The sequence below is a fragment of the Plectrocnemia conspersa genome, unplaced genomic scaffold (genome assembly GCF_051122295.1).
Source record: "Plectrocnemia conspersa isolate PC_06_02 unplaced genomic scaffold, ASM5112229v1 ptg000002l, whole genome shotgun sequence".
NCBI lineage: Eukaryota > Metazoa > Arthropoda > Insecta > Trichoptera > Polycentropodidae > Plectrocnemia > Plectrocnemia conspersa.
Window position 1 is genome coordinate 21,376,473 of NW_028277166.1, and position 16,957 is coordinate 21,393,429.

Here is a 16,957-nt window from a genome sequence, read left to right on the forward strand (position 1 = left end):
CAATATTTTTATAAAAAAAATATATAGGAAAATATTAGCACAATTGCAATACACATATTTCAAGTGTTTATTTCGGGACTCGTATTGACTGTGCGGGTCAACGATCCGCGATAGCGATGAAATTTTGTGATATTTTTTCGTACTGGGTGATTACTAAAAACATTTTTTCATGTATAATAAATAACGTAACTTAACGTCGTAACATTTTTCAGCAAATATGCCCGCAACATCTACTATTTGAACGTAACGTTAAATTAAAAAGTATATATTGAAGGGTTGCCAACTTGCCACACATTCCCCTTTTGATTTATATAATAGTACATACTCTTTTATATATGTCGAAATAAAAGTAAAACAAATAATCACATACACTATAGTTCAGTAAATTGGAACATGAATATTTACTTTAAATACATTCTGAAATGCAATAACAATGACTCATTTTAAAAACATGTTATGTTCAAATTTTTATACAATAAATCACATTAACATTTTTACATTATCAATACAAGAGTATACATGTAAATATGAACAGTCGATACATAAGATTCAGACAGATAATGCGAGTAAATATATTCATAGATAATGTAAGTACTCAATGTTGATTATTTTAGCAGACGATGTTATCTTGAGTAAATATAATATCTACTAGAAGGGGAGGGCATTTTGTTAACGATTTCATTATTGTAATAATAACGCAAACAAGTAATAAATGCATCACTTATGTTTTGCGAGTAACACAATATGTGAGCTATAAAGTCATCATTCGAAAACTCCTAATTGAAAAAATCTGGCGTTAACTGTGCGATGCTCAAATATTTAATTCGTTTAATTATAATATTACATATTGTATTATAAATTTACACATTCACCCACACAGGTTTAAGATATTCATTAAACTGAAGCCTTGAAACTTCATTATGTCAACGATAAAGAAATTGCTAAACAAACTCTAGGCAAATGTGACTATTTGCATAAACAGATTGTTTTAGCAAGAAATTGACAGATTCAGCTTCTTAAGGTCACGTTTTTTATGAAAAAAGTTTCTGATTTCAATGTTAAATTCATACTATGTGTAACACGTTATTGAATATATTTTTTTATAACATATATGTATATACAATGTACATACATACGCCTGTTATATAATGCATTCTCAAAGACTCTTATCTTAAATTGCTCTAGTTCAAACACAGCGAATCGATATTACGAAGCTTTATCAATGTACTGTGTATTAATTTAGATTAGTATTTCGCGACATTGCAAACATTTTACGTTATCTAGGAAAAAAAGCAATTCTATCTCGAATGTTCAATTGTTCTATATATAGTATATATAATACAATAAAGGAAATCACGTAATGATCAGCTTCATAGTTATTTCCAGTCGAAACAAAAATGTAGTGTCTTTGTTTGATGAAATTAATTCCAGATTCAAGATTAGCTATTGTGAAAACTTGAAACAAAGAACAGAATATCGATCGTTTTGTAAGCAGTGTTGTGTTTAACTATAATTAATTATGCAACCTAAATACCATACAAACTTTAGGCTCTATTTTTGGATAAAACACTTTATTTCCTCTTTGTTACTAATGGTGCTTATTTTAAACGCCCTAGTCAATTCAGTTTATTATTTTAATTCGAATTATAAATAGATACTAAGGTATTAACATTGGAATAATTATTTAGTAAACAGCAGTGGTGGATAGAATTTTATGGAAATTGTTTTGTATCATAAAATTCGCAGGTTAATAATTGTAACGATAAGGAGCGTCTGTAGATTATCATACATTATTATAATTGTGGGTATGTATTTAGTACGTCTTAACAGTATTATTAACTACTATAACTTTGTAGTATAGTAGTTACGAATATAAAACCAATATACATAATATATTCTCAAATTTTTAAGTTCATTAAAAACGATTTATTAAAACAGTTGCCAAAAACATTTCGTTTCGTCGAATGGGAAAATAATGACACTAATAATTTATAATTTATATAGTTCTCTTCATTGTTTTTTATCTTGTTCAAAAATCACTATATTATTTCTTTGGATTTTCTGACATATTTCGGCAAAATTATTTTTTAATATATTATTTTTTAATCCATTTAATTAGTATTTTTTAATCCATTTTATTACACTGATTTTTTCGTAGATTATCCCACCCAAAACAACTAAAATGTACACAAGCTCTCTTAATTGCACGAAAACAACTTTTTTGTTCTCGTTATTTATTAACAAAATTGTCAGCACTTTTGTGATTTTAATAATAAAGCACACGATTATTCTTTTACTTTCTTCCATGTAATTTATAGCAGTTTTTTTGTGTTATCGATGCTATTACATGATTTTAAATTCGATAATATATCATGGCATTATCGTATTTTAGATTATTTACATTTTTATTAGTGTTCCTAGCAAAGTACTTGAATTAAAATGATTTAAATTTCAAGTTTACACATTTCAGCGGTATTTAAAATAGTGATTTTTGAAATTGCACAAAAATTTCCTTTGACACTTGGTAAATGGTTTAAATATGTAATATCCGTTTAATATAAAATTTACATTATTATGGTTAAATAGCAATAACAAGAAACGTACCCAAATCTTAAAAAAGTTCTAAAAATATTTGTGACAATGGCAACAATTATAGCCATGACTGAAAGGAATTTTCAGGGTCAATGCCGTCTCGAGGTACGACAAAATGGATTTGTCCTGGGTTCTTTGTTGGTAAAATCTTTAAATAAATTATACAATCATTATGTACCCTGATATCGTGGAACTAGTCTCGTAGTAAAAAAATATTCTTACATTCATTTTTATAAAAAGCCTAACCACCCTAAGAAAAGTATTAAAAAATGGCCCCGGATAAAATGAAAGTATACCTATATCAATAATTTCTATATTTCATCTAGGCAAGGGATTAGTTTTATAAGATTTTAAGCTCGCTTTTTTCTTGAAATAATTAGGCATTATATGTGTTGTAATGCTGGATGTGTTTTCTTTTTTCTATTAAATATATTTATGTTAATTTGTTTCACACATACATATTCACTCGAATAATATACTGAAATTATTAAAGTAAAAAGTAGTATTACACGTTGTTATCTTTGCTGTGGCCAAATTTTGAACGCGCCCCTCTTTAGCGCGCAGTTTGAGAACCGGCGCGATCGCTCGCGCGCGGTGTATATTGTACATATTCTCTTGTGTCAGTGGGCAGCGGCGCTCGGCCGCGCGATGTCTGCGCCCGGTTGCGTGCGGTGTCTTTTCTTGTGCGAGTTCCATCCGCGCGCGGGGCCGAAGATCACCTGTCAGGTGCCCGATGGACACATATCCAAAGACACCTTCGACACAGTCAGCCACTACATCATACCGAAGGTTCAGCTGCAGCGGAGCACCCTCACAGTGTAAGGGCCCTTTGTACTTTGGAAACGAAGAACCGACCTACTACTGCTACTACTATTACTACCAGTACCACTACTACTGTTCGCATTCGGCACTTTCTTTTCTGTGCACGTGTCGTTCCTATCCAAAATAAACAACACACTCGTGTGCTTGTGTGCATTAAAAAAACGTAAACAAATGTATATTTTTTAAAATATCAATTACGTAACTATTTATTTATTTTCGAATGAATGCGTTATTTTATATTTTTTGTATGCGAGTAACTTATACAAATCCATTAAGAAAATAAATTTAAATAAAAACCACTAGAATCTAAAGAGAAGTATTATTTAATAGCTATTTTAATATTATATATTCACGACTTTTAATTATCACGATATTCAACCGTGAGATCAGGAAAATCTATGAACACATAATCTGTGATGATTGATCGAAATAATCACTAATTACGTTCTTTCAGGCACGATGGATATATTAAATAATAGCAGTAAATATGTGAATAAATAAACTTAATATCAAAAATATTTTTTTTAACTTCATATAGAAATTAGGGTACAAAAAATATACATTGATTTGATTGAATGTAATTATATAATTAATTTATTCATTTATATTATTTAAATGAAAGAACAAAATACTGATTCTCACATGTCAATGCTTATATTTATTTACATTGATTGTGAAAGTATAATTTATGCTTAAAATCTATTTTGAAAACAGTAAACAAGAAATATAAAAGTTACTTTTAACATAGTTCTTGATAAAACTTCTTTAAAAACTAAGCCTAATGCAAACAAAAGAGATTTCTTAAAATTGTACATATTTTTATTATTCAAATTTTATAGCTAGTAAAAAATAAAATAATTCACGATGAAAATACTTGAACTTATCTTTTAACATAACTCCTAATGAAAATTCATTGATATGTAAATATATAAATTTATTCATAAAAAAAACAATGCTGTCATCCCAAGCAAAACCAAGTAACTGCAAGTGATTTTTTTTCAAAATAGTACATAATGGGTGATGCAAAAAATTAAATGTTGTTTAAAATAATATGTTTTACTTTTTAATCTTATGCTAATTTAAAAATATTTATGTTGAATGGTTAAAATCAGAGCTATGGAGTCATTTCCAAATTTATAAAATGTGTAAAATTGATAGCAATAAAAATAGTGACAAAGATTTTCAAATAATAAAATATGATTTGCAGAATCATTTAACATTGACAACTGCAACGTTTACTAAACACTTTTGCCGTTTTCATTTTATTTAAATTTATAATTATTTTTTATAATTCTAACTTTCATATTTGTGTGTGACAAATTTAAAAAAAGGTCAGAATTTAAATCAACTTTGGGTCAGTATTAAAATCAAATATCGGTTAGAATTTTATTAGAACAGCCTGTTCAAAATCATATTATTCAGGGTCAGTATAAATATCAAAAATAGCATTGGGTCAGAATAAACATATAGGACGATCAGAACTAAAATAATGAATGGTCATAATTATATAATAAATGTCAAATGTCTAGAATAAAAGTAGCATATGGTCAGAATAAAAATATTAAAAATAAATAATGACATTTTTGAATATAAATGGGCAATAAATTATTTATTTTAGAGATATATTATAAAATATCTCACTTGCACCTAAGCTGTTGGACAGGTTAGGTGCAAGCGAGCGAGCGCTGGTCAGAACAGTGAACACCCCATGAATAGCTCTCAACGAATACTACCCAAAAGCTGATTTAAATACTGACCTGATAAATACAAGCCAAATTATTTTACTATGGCGACACCTGTTGTCACACACACTACACTAAAAAAATTGTATTTATAATTTTTATTAATAAGTTCACTTTACCGATAGCGAATGACTATATTCAGCGTTACAGCAACAACAACACTCTTGCTAATTAATAAAATTATTCTGACCGTCTGTCAAAATAATTCTTACCATTTAATATAAATTCAGATCATTCCAATTTAAATTCTAAACTTTTAATATAAATTCTGATCATCTAATAATTATTCTGATCCATGTAATATACATTCTGATATTCTGACCCGTAAAATACAAGCATTAAAGTATATCTAGTGATGAAAAAAATGAGTCTATGTCAGTCGAATTTTTACAACTCTAACTCCACCTAAAATGCCATGAATCGGACTCTGATTCCACAGCCTTGGTTGAAATGGATGCATACTTTTTATCATATGAGATAAAACATAAAAGTTTCAAATCAACCATGATATATATAACTTCACTGTAACATATACAGTATGTACGTTTGTTTACATGATATTTATTACGTCATTATGTTTTTTTATTATATTTAAGGATTTTTTAAATGTATTATCAATTTTACTTAATGAAGACTCCAAAGCAAGAACATGTAAGATAACATATCAACCTGTTATTATTATAAACCAAATAAATGGATATGTTTTTTTGATTTTTGACAAGAAAACAGTTGCTTATTACAAAATTACAATTGAAACATTCTATAAAATATAATGTATTTTATCAAATGTTAGGTAAACGCATGAAAGATTTGATATGTTCTTATCAGAACAGGTTTTATATTTCTGAAGTAAATTTCAATAAAAAATGTGTTGAAAATGAAAACAAAAATACCTTCGGATATTTAAAAGTATAAACAAATATACAATAAAATTAACATAATTATCTTTTTAATTTTGATTACTGATTTAAAATTTGTTTAATGTGTATCTTTTGCCAAAAATAATTGTTTTTTATTCGTATCTCAATGCACACCATTATGTAAATAATGTTTATCAATTTATGTGTTGACATATTTATACAAACATATTTTTTTATTTCAGTCATATATAAAGTTGAGAAATTGCAAATTATTTAATTGGCACACATTCAATGATAACACTACAATGTATTGTGAACAAATATTTGTACATGTTTATATGTACTATTTTAATTTGTATTATGGTTATTTAAATTTATCTGAATAGTCTGAACTAAGGACCTTGCAAAATTTTCTAATATAAAATTATGTTTCATCTGTTGCTAACTGCTGATTGTCTGAGTTGCTAAGCCGTACACTGATAGGCAAAATATAATTATTATTATCATTTTAGAAAATAATATCAAAGCTTTACTCATCTAAGAATACAGAAATAAAATTGGCACACATTTGGTGTTAACACTCGTAAAACTCATTCTGTTGTACTAATAAATCATTTCTATGTATAAACTAACGGCAGAGTACTATTCATTTACATTGTTTTTGTGAAATTCTGAAACGTTGCTATTTTTTTTGAATCGACGCCAGTGTCTATTTTGAAATTTAATGGGTTCAACGCATGGGATGTTTACGATAACATTGCATATCTGATAAGTTCCTTATGTTATTTCAGTACGCTGTTAGATTCTAAAATACTGGGATATCCGGTCAAGATCGACAACAAGAAGTATGCGAGGAACGCATTCTACTTTAATCTATGCTTCGTTTGTGATGCGTGCGCTAGGACTGTACAATATGAGCCCGTTGTTAAAAAGTTGACGGAATACTTGGTAAGTACGACTAGTAATGTATCATATATACTATTAATAAAATAAACTTATTTAAATTATTTTTTTAGTTAGCGATGGAGCTAGAGAGCGAGTGGCTATCGAAACAGTCCATATCCGGTGACGCCGGTCCACTAGGAATGCTCATGAGACAAGTTATGCAAGACTTGAATTCTAAAAAGATGTGCACTTTGACCGGTAATATTATTTGTGGTATCACTCTTACGATTCGTTATATAATGGAATATTTTTATTGCAGAAGGGACGACCACGACGCATTTGACGGTACTGGGAGTCAGTTCTGATCCTCCTCCAGTTCAAGACCATCAAGTGCCCGTGTTCGTATTCAATAGGGACTCCTTTATGTCAGATCAATGGGATCTAACCACAAATCAGGTTTGTTTTTATATGCTTTTCAATTCTAATATTTGTCCAATTAAGATAACAAATTCATTATTTTAAACAATGCTAATTTATTTTGTAAAAAACAATCGTCTGTTGTTCATCTCTTATCTCGCTTTTCGACTTCATAATGTTAACGCTGTACAGTTGATTAATGTTATCTATCACCATGCAGTGTATTTGTAACAATGTTAATTGTATGGATAAGCACAGTATGTGTATATTTTTGTTTCCGATTTAGCTTAGATTTTTATTATTTTATGTTTATTTCAGTTTAATGAAACAATATTATCATCATATAATGATGCTGTAAGCAGGAACGTCGTTTCAGATTATTCCAGGGGGGGGCAAACATTTTTGTCAGTCATTGGTAGTTTTCTAACATTTAATTTCATTAAATGACATGCATTTTTCTGGCCAAATTTAAGGTGATTCCTGTTTAGATTTCATGTAAAAAGTAATAAAATCGTGTCGTCACAGTGAAAACTTTTCATAACAATATTAATTGAGAATCGTTGAAGAACAACTAAATCGAATTTTGACCAATAGGAGGGCGCAAAAACAATAATCACTTCTCAGAAGTAAAAAATTCACGTCAAATACAATAAAATCGTGTCGGCGCCGTCGCAGTGGGAACGCTCGGTAATGAGCATTACCATTGCGATGGCGACAGCACGATTTTATTGCTTTTGACATGAATTTTTTCCTTCTGAGAAGTGATTATTGTTTTTGCGCCCTCCTATTGATCAAAATTTGGTTTGAATATACTTCGACCAATACTCTCATATCCGAAGTCCATAGTAATATCGGTAAGGTTAGCTATCATATTTTTAAAACATAGTGTAATACCTATCAAAGTTCAGACAAACTATGGAGCAATATGTGACGTGTCTGTACTTCTTCTTCTGCTTATTTTCCACTGAGAGATGAATTGGACTTCTAAAGTTCTAAAACTATAATTAGTTTTAGGTTAGGTTTGGGTTTCAACAGAAAATGGCCGATTCGCAATTATCACATTGAGTTTCATAAAAATTTTAGAGCAGCATATTAGTGCCTATCAGTTAAATGATATTTTCGCTAGTAAAAAATGTATAAATGTAACTGGTGAAAACAATATTATGCGTTTCGCAACTGTCAAATTGACTTTCATAGACATTTTAGAGTAGCTTATAATTTTACTAGCGCCTATATTTTCGCTAGTAGAAATATATATCTACTGGTGAAAATGTATTTGGACTTCACTAGTGAAAATATAACTTCACTGAAAAATACACATTCACTGTAACATTTATACATCGCATGTAAATAAATAATGTTAGGTATGTAAATGTAAATATATATTATTATGTTTAGAAAAATTGAAATCATATAATTTTACTAGCACCTGCTAGATAAATTAAATTTTCACTGATAAAAATATATATATTTACCAGTGAAAATGTATTTCTATATGATTTCAATGAAATGACATATTTAAAAAATTGTCTTCGGAATTTTTTTAGATTTTCTTTGAGGGACAATCTGACAATTTTTGGTTTAGAATCAGGGACGTTATTTCAGCTTTTTTAAGGTGGGAGCAAAAGCTGGTCAGTCAGTGTTCGTTTTCTTTAATATTTCCATTTCATGCATTTTTCTGGCCGAATTCAAGGGGAAGGCAAATGCTGCTATCTGTACCTTGCTGTAAGGATAGACCACACCCTGATATTTCCCGCGAATCCTTCTCCCTATCACTGGAATGAGATTGCTCGCTCTCGCAGGATGAACGCATTCCAATTTTTCAAAGAGAAGTTATGTTGAATTGAAAGTTCAGAGTAGTACGTTCTGTAAAAATTTAGTGTTCCATTCATGCTATTTTTTGTTTAACGCTTTGTTGCCGAGCCTTTGGATCACTATCGAAATATCAATCTATTACATAATAAAAATATGTATGTTATTTTCCATGAAGCAAATACGAACAGTCAATTAAAAATGTGTATCCAATTCACTCTTTAACAATAACATGGGATCTGACAATTCTCACCAAAGTAGTAAAATTCGATGCACCGAATTTTACTAAAATAACCAAGGGTTAAGCTCTATAAAATTTTTGTATCAAATGTAACTTGCATATTTATATAAATAAATTATTTTGTTGCAGATTTTACCGTACATAAATGGATTCAACCATGTGTCAAAGATAGCTGCAGTAGCTGACGTAGAATTAAATTTAGTCAAGTCTTGCATTCAAAACTTGGTGTATTATGGAGTAGTGACGCTTATATCCATATTCCAGTACTGTGCTGTATATTGCGCCACACCTAAATTAAGACAATTAGCTTTATGCAAAGGTCTACAAAGACAGTGCATAGATTACTGTTCAAGATCTGGTAATATTATTAAAAAAAACTACTTTATAGAAAAGGTTTGTAACTAATACTTATTAATATTTTAGCTCGTCAACCGGCCGCTTTGAAAAATATCATATGTATGTACGCCGGTATGACTTATGGTACAACTATCAGAGATTTATGTATTAGGTTTAATCCTCAAGCATTAGGAATTAACGAAAGGAAGCTTGTGCAGTTTGGCGTACTAGAAGGATTAATTAGAAGAATATATAAGGTATGATTTGTAATATACTATCTGGTTTTATAAAATGCAACAACATACGAGCAGTTTAATTGAATTATGTACTATCAATGATTCATATTTTCTGTGGTTATCATAAATAAATAGATAATTTTCGGTTAATTAATATTACTTTATGTTCTCTCCGGGGATTTTTCAAGCAGTAGGAAGGATGTTTATAAATTTTATGAATGAACAATACTCTTTATTGCATGCTTGTATGTTCCGTCTGCGCATGCAAAATAAATTCTTAATCATAATATCAAGCACTCGACATTTTGACTCGATACATTTGAAGTTCGCAAAAGCACTGCTCGTTAAGAATAATTTGTAAATTTGTTAATTTCAGTATCCGGTGACAGTAAGTAACGATGGATCTGATAACGGGAAGAATTTAGCCAGCGCCAAAGTTTACACAGGTTTAATGACTTTGGACGAGTTGTGCTGTCAAAGCGGAGTCACAATGCTTACACTCGAGGAACAACTGGAGAGGGACCGCAGCATATCTATGCTCTGGAAATAGCTTCGAACTCATCATCTAGTCAGTATCGTCTGCGACAGTGTTGTTTGTTAATTTTATTATTATACTGACAGTAAGTACAAATAAGCACGTGATACATTTTTTTATAACTGTTGACGTACCAATTCGATTGGATTTTGTGAGACGAGCAATAATTAGACTATCGTGTGCGTGCAATTGTTAATTCATATTATATTTTTATGTTCAGTGTAAATTGTTGAAGAGGAAATATTTTTATAATTCATTATAATGCAACAAGCCGATTGAAGAAACAAGTCTTATGAAGTTTTATATATTAATTAATTAATAACTAAGTGCAGGAGAGCCACGCACAGTTTGTAACTGATCTATGTTACCATTGTTTGAAATTTATTGTTTAGTCATTTTTAAATAGAACGTCTTAGAAATATTTTGCTCATTACCATGACTGGGTTTGGATTGTTGCAGTATTATATTGGAAATCGCTTGTATCTATCTGTGGATTCCAATTATACTCTGCCCGATTCACTATGAAAGTTATCATCAATTCTCAGATAATAATTTATCACCTAACGTATGGGATATGATTTGTTAATGAAATGCTCGCAGTCATGACAGCATTTCCGACAGAGTATACAGAAGCATTGACGTCATTTGAAAATTTCCAAAGATCTCGTACGAATTAATTTGATCTCATAAGTCACTCTATTGAATCAATTTTATCTTTATCTGTATATTTTCAATAGATACATTATATATAAATATATTTCTCTGTGTCTATAATGTATATGATGCTGACCTACTCAATTGTTATAATGAAGAGATTCAATTGTAATTAATTATGTTATTATAATACGGTATACATATATTTCGGAGGATATAAAACAATGTGTTCATTTTATAGTCATGTATTATTCGTTTATATTGTAATATGTATTTTATAAAAGGAGAAGAAAATATTTTTTTATTGTAAAAAGGGATGTATTTTTTTGATTATTATAAAATGTATAAATCAAGTGTGCCAAACTCGGGCGATTGACTTTTGTAACGCTGAATCTGTTTTTGATTATGAATGGATATAAGAAAAAAAATATACGAATGTTTGTTCAATGAAGTGTTTTTAATTAGCCGATTCAAAGTGACGTTAACAATGTTAGCTTCTCGTTGAGTTGCAGCTGGATCTTGATCAGCTGCGAAAGCGTGACGACCATCAGCAAGTCCTTGATGTTTGTGTTGAACATGTTGGTGAACTCTTCGCTGGACATGTTCGGCACAGAGTTGATCAAATCCAAGAGTGAGCGTCCCACTGCGTTGTCGGCCGGTTGTTTGTCTGCCAAGACATCTTCTACGTATTGTAATACCTGAAATGAATGATATTTAATTTACAAGATCTGAAAAATATCTTACAAAAATATGTAAAAGCGAGTCTGCTATCGAATTTATCAAAATTACTGTACTTTGCTTCTGCACTTCATGTATAAGAATATATTAAAATATTTTTTCTTTAGTTAAATAAAATTATAAGATAGCATGGTCTGGATTACCAGGACTTGATCGAAACACGCAGACAAAATTCTCGCATTTACATTACAACATACAACAAGGCTAATTATTTATCTGTTGGTGCAGCTAATAAAGGATCTTTTTTCGATTAACGTACAGTGCTGACAAATGATCTTTTAAAATTATAAGTACGCCAAAAAAGTCCATATATATTAATTTATAATGTAAATATTTAAAAAAAAAATCGGTTTATTTTATATTTATTAGAAAATAATCTGAGAATCAATTATTTGTATGTTTAACAGTTTTACGAGCAAGACATACAACTTCAACAACTAGGGAAGTGTTAGAAAAAACGCCTATACACGTCTGCTTTATCATTTCTTACATCATTCAGAAGTTGGAATCATTTGTATACTAAAATATAAATGATTTCTTAACACATTACAATTGAATCCAAGGCTATTGCCTAAAGACTGGCAAATTTAGCATAATTTTAAATTAAGTTGACAACTCAAAAATGCGATAATAATGGCGTTTATTCCAAAAATTAGTAACGTATTAATGCAACGGGTTCTGATAGACCACCGATAATTCCAAATTAGTTCTAAGAAAATTAACCACCAAGGACTATCACATGTGTAATAATTTTAATAATATGAATGAATATTGATAATAAAAAAACGACAATTATTTGACCCACTTGCAATACACTTGCCAAAAAATTGGCTTCCTGTCATTTATAATAGTCCAACTACAGCCAATTATTTAGCTACTCGCCAATTATGTTTAAAACTATATTTAAGATTTATGTGAATATATATTATTTTTTATATTGATATTGTTTTAAATGGCCATTCATAGTAGAATCACAAATGTGAGTCAGTGGCCTCTAACGATAATTTTACAAATTACGCATAATGCATCAGCAGCCAGTAATGTATTATAATATAAATTGTGAAATGATGGTCACTCTATACATATATTTCTAGCTCTGTTTTCATGAATAATTTTGGCTATCGTGACACATTAGGTTAACCTGTCAGGTCATGATGGTCTTAATTTTATTAATAAACAGAACACGTCGAACCAGAACCATGACAATTCAGAACAAGTTTAAAAATAGATTTATAATTAATGTTATATTGGCAACTGATTATTTAATCAGTTAAGAAAATGATCGGTTATAAAAATAAAAGCACTTTCCTGTTATCGGCGTTCAAATTTAAACTTTGTTTATGAATTTATTTATTTATATACAATTATAAAGAATCGTTGCAGAGTTATTCATGGGGTGTTCACTGTTCTGACCAACGCTTACCTGTTTAAATTCTAAAACGTATTTATGTAGGTTAGTGCGAACGAGCGTTAGTCAGAACAGTGAACACCCCACGAATAACTTTCTGTAACGAATCTACTTAAATTATATATAAATAAATAAACACTTTTTTATAATAAATGTGCCCCAAAGAAAAGTAATTTGTGTCAATATTTACGAACATTTTGAGGAAAATAATGAGTTATCCTGTTCCCCAAGTCAAAACTGGCGATAGTCAAAGAACTATCTTCATCTATAAATAATACATAGTTATGGTTCAATGTTTCATCACTATGTTTTATAAATTTTTAACTATTTGGCTGAGATATTTATAGAAAGGCTTGATTTGTTAATCTGATTTTAAAAGTTAAAATAACATTTATATTAAATTCTACCTAAAAAGTAACGCAATTTTCCTTGTTCTTGTCTTGATTATGCTGTATTTCAATCAGTGCTCCATGAGTGAGACTAAAATTATAAATTTTAGAGATTTTTCTCAAAAAATTTGAGCTTTTAAAGATTTTTTTCTAAATGCTTTCGGAAGAAATGAGACATTTTGTTTTCTTCAAACTCACTTCGATTTTGCATACAAAATGTATGCAAAAACAATATTTTTTCAGATGAGATAATTTCGCAAAAATATAAAAAATCAGATTCTCAAAATACGTAATCATTATACATATTTTGTAGTACAGAAAGGTGATATTGCTGCTACTGCCACCTATTGAGCAATTTTATATGGCTCTATTTTTGTGCTTTTAACTTGTGAATAAAAATGAACAAAAAAAATATTCTCACTACGCAGCCTCTATTCTTATCTAGAAAAGCAATCTATTAGCGAATGTAGTATGTAAAAGTAATTTAAAAAAAGCGATTTATTTAACTTTTTTTCAAATATCATTGTTTTGAAATTTTGTCAGGCTTATTATTATCGACATACATATATTTTTAAATTTAAAAAGGTTAGGTGTGAACGAGCAGCAGTGAGTGAGCGTTGGTCAGAACAGTGATGTATATATATAAATAAATATGAATAAGCAAATGAATAAATACTTTTTAGAATAAATTTGGCTTCTGATAACAAGAAAGTACCAAAATAAATAATCATTAAAATAAATCGATCAGAATTTAATATATGATGATTGATAATTACAATAAATAGTTGGGTTTTAAATAATTGACAGTTGCAAAGCGTCCATTTGGTGTTCAAACCCAAATCTAACATTAGTGACACGTACATTCGGAACATTTTGGACTTGATAGTTGATGTGTCGCCCTACAACTATTTTTTAAAACAAAATTCGTTAGTGGAGAACAAGATTTAACAATAACTGATCATTTATTATGTCTACTAATCATTTAGTTATATTTACAGACCATTAATTTTATTTTACTCATTAAAAGCTGAATTATTTACTACTCAAAAATTTATTATTTACGGGTGATATATTTTATTTAACTAATCATTAAAAGAATTTTTTACTTATCGAATAATTAGTTGCCAATATAAAATTAATTATAAATCTTTTTTTAACTTGTTCTGTTTTTTCATGCTCTGTTTCGTCCGGTTAACCTTTCACTGTGGATGACATCTATATATGCCGTTAAGAAAATTGCCAGTATGCATTGGGCATCTAATATTGCAAAAAGCATTTGAGCCTTGCAATATGGTGATTTTATATAATTTAAGGCTGAAAATAACTTTAATTATTGGAACTATAATATTTAAAGAATTTATAGTAGCAAATTGCATGCAACGGGTTCATGTTATCAATTAAGATATTTCCAATTTAAAAAAAAAATGATGCAAGTCATACTTGTTCTAATAAAATGTTCAATTTTGAAGAAGCTTCGGCCACTTGAGCTAAATCCATCATCGGCTGTACTTGTCTCGGTCTGTTATTGTTTCCGATTGCCATTGTTTTTTGACATAATTGAAGACCAACAAGCTAAAACAAATGTATCGTTATAAACACATATAATATACACATACAAGCATTATTTGTGAATATACTTACTTCAGGTTCGTAGCACGTAACTTCAACATTGATAGGAGTGAACATACATCCCGTCTTTCCGCCTGGAACACCGAGTGCGACGCAAACGTAAGCTCGTAAGCCCATACGAGCACTTTGCAGGCTGGTGTCCAAAGTTAAATGGACCGGATTGTTGCACTCTCGCGCATAATACTCGTGTATAACGGATGAGTGATTCGTTACTTCGCTGCCCGTAGCCCACCAGCCTATAAGTTACGATTACATCAAAGCTAAAGTAAGTACTATGTAGGGATAAAAAGTTATAACCGATACGTACCGACGATATTTTCTGTGGAATTGACCCGTCGGTTGAGGTCGTACACGTCCATGGCATAGTTAAGCTCGGCTTCGACTTGATCATCGTGCTCCTTGTGAGGTACACAGAAACAATTTGTGACCTCGACAATTCCCTTATCCACAGAGCCTGCGCATAGTGAACGATGTACAAATTTGGGTTGGGTTGGGTGTCAAAACATATTGTGTGTAGGTTATGAATTCTGGCGGACTTACCCAGCAACGTGCCGATCACTCGGTGGGAGTCAGCATTACGGCGCTCGTATGCGTCCACAATCTGGAACAATACCAGCGGATGAGCCTTCACTATAAGATTTAGCGAGTTCATCGCGGCCACGCTGCAAGACGCCGATGACAGAAGACGCGAGCAGGTCTTAAAGCGTCACATGTCGGCCAGTAACAACATTTGAAAAATTTTCACAAATTTTATATACATAAAATATTATTAACGAAAATCATATCACTATTTCTCGTTTCTATTGAATAAATTAGCCATACTTTTTCTAATATTGGGGTAATGCCGATCACCATTATTTGATTTATTTTTAAGTAACTAATATGATTGTCGCATCTGGAGCGGAGCTGAGACTACTTTGCATCCTTTTCAAAAGCACTGCATCAGGCACCAGAATAATACTACTACTTTAGCTTAAGTTCCAAAGTCATGCTTGTGCTAGAACGAGTAAAAACACTCGCGCAAGCACATTAGGGCCCTACGAGTCAATCCCACCGGGTGGGTATCTGGATTTTTACATCCATAGAACCGTCCACACTCTCCCGTAGTACTATTTATTTTTAAAAGTTTATTTAGTATATTCTCCGAGTATCTATGATCAGGCTTTTTTATTTTTATTTTTAAAAATCAGCATCAACTTTCTGCTGCTTTTCTTCTTCGTTGTCCATGGTCTCTGGACTTCAGTTCTTGTGTAATCTGGATTTTATAAGAGTGTAGGTGCAAGTTCAAATGCAAAATGCGGCAATGGGAGCCATAAGAAAAGTTAAAAAGCTTCAAACGCCGACGAATCGACAATTCCGAGTCTTTGGCCACATTTTCACTTACATCAGTAATATTATTCCTCAATATTTCTAGTGTCTTAAAATTTTTTCACTACGTTGCAAATTGTTCGCTCGTTAGGACAATGAAATTGATCATAATCTTTCCATAAATTTCGACACGCAGTTCTTGTAGAATTGTTATTTCTTTAGAGCAATTAAACATTTTTAATTCGTTGAGCCGTGATTAAGCGAATAAGAGTTGTTGTTGCAAACAACCATTTACCACCTTGAACACGCGTGCTTATAGACAGCTGTCTGAATTACAGTGCTGCCAACATATA

At 30.4% G+C, this 16,957-nt stretch overlaps 2 protein-coding genes across 2 annotated transcripts; one reads left to right on the forward strand and one right to left on the reverse strand.

Moving 5' to 3' along the window:
* Window positions 1-3,158: 3,158 nt before the first annotated feature.
* LOC148238073 (GATOR1 complex protein NPRL2-like) lies at window positions 3,159-11,579 on the forward strand. Its single transcript, XM_088181514.1, has 7 exons — window positions 3,159-3,410; window positions 6,808-6,964; window positions 7,033-7,159; window positions 7,221-7,357; window positions 9,501-9,729; window positions 9,795-9,964; window positions 10,320-11,579. The coding sequence occupies exons 1-7, from the start codon at window positions 3,241-3,243 to the stop codon at window positions 10,491-10,493; spliced, it is 1,164 nt and encodes a 387-aa protein (XP_088037640.1). The 5' UTR covers window positions 3,159-3,240; the 3' UTR covers window positions 10,494-11,579.
* Window positions 11,571-15,981, reverse strand: eIF3f1 (eukaryotic translation initiation factor 3 subunit f1). The gene is made up of 5 exons (XM_088181516.1): window positions 15,837-15,981; window positions 15,604-15,750; window positions 15,309-15,532; window positions 15,108-15,239; window positions 11,571-11,830 (listed from the first exon to the last, which is right to left on the reverse strand). The coding sequence occupies exons 1-5, from the start codon at window positions 15,946-15,948 to the stop codon at window positions 11,603-11,605; spliced, it is 843 nt and encodes a 280-aa protein (XP_088037642.1). The 5' UTR covers window positions 15,949-15,981; the 3' UTR covers window positions 11,571-11,602.
* Window positions 15,982-16,957: the final 976 nt, after the last annotated feature.

Bases quoted from the DNA above. Each gene is read 5' to 3' on its own strand.
- LOC148238073 (XM_088181514.1), top strand. From the start codon at position 3,241: ATGTCTGCGCCCGGTTGCGTGCGGTGTCTTTTCTTGTGCGAGTTCCAT. The intron at 3,411-6,807 runs GTAAGGGCCCTT...ATGTTATTTCAG, and splicing joins CAGCGGAGCACCCTCACAGT to TACGCTGTTAGATTCTAAAA. The intron at 9,730-9,794 runs GTAATATTATTA...TTAATATTTTAG, and splicing joins AGATTACTGTTCAAGATCTG to CTCGTCAACCGGCCGCTTTG.
- eIF3f1 (XM_088181516.1), bottom strand. From the start codon at position 15,948: ATGAACTCGCTAAATCTTATAGTGAAGGCTCATCCGCTGGTATTGTTC. The intron at 15,240-15,308 runs GTAAGTATATTC...CATTTGTTTTAG, and splicing joins TTACGTGCTACGAACCTGAA to CTTGTTGGTCTTCAATTATG. The intron at 11,831-15,107 runs GTATGACTTGCA...CATTCATTTCAG, and splicing joins TGAACATTTTATTAGAACAA to GTATTACAATACGTAGAAGA.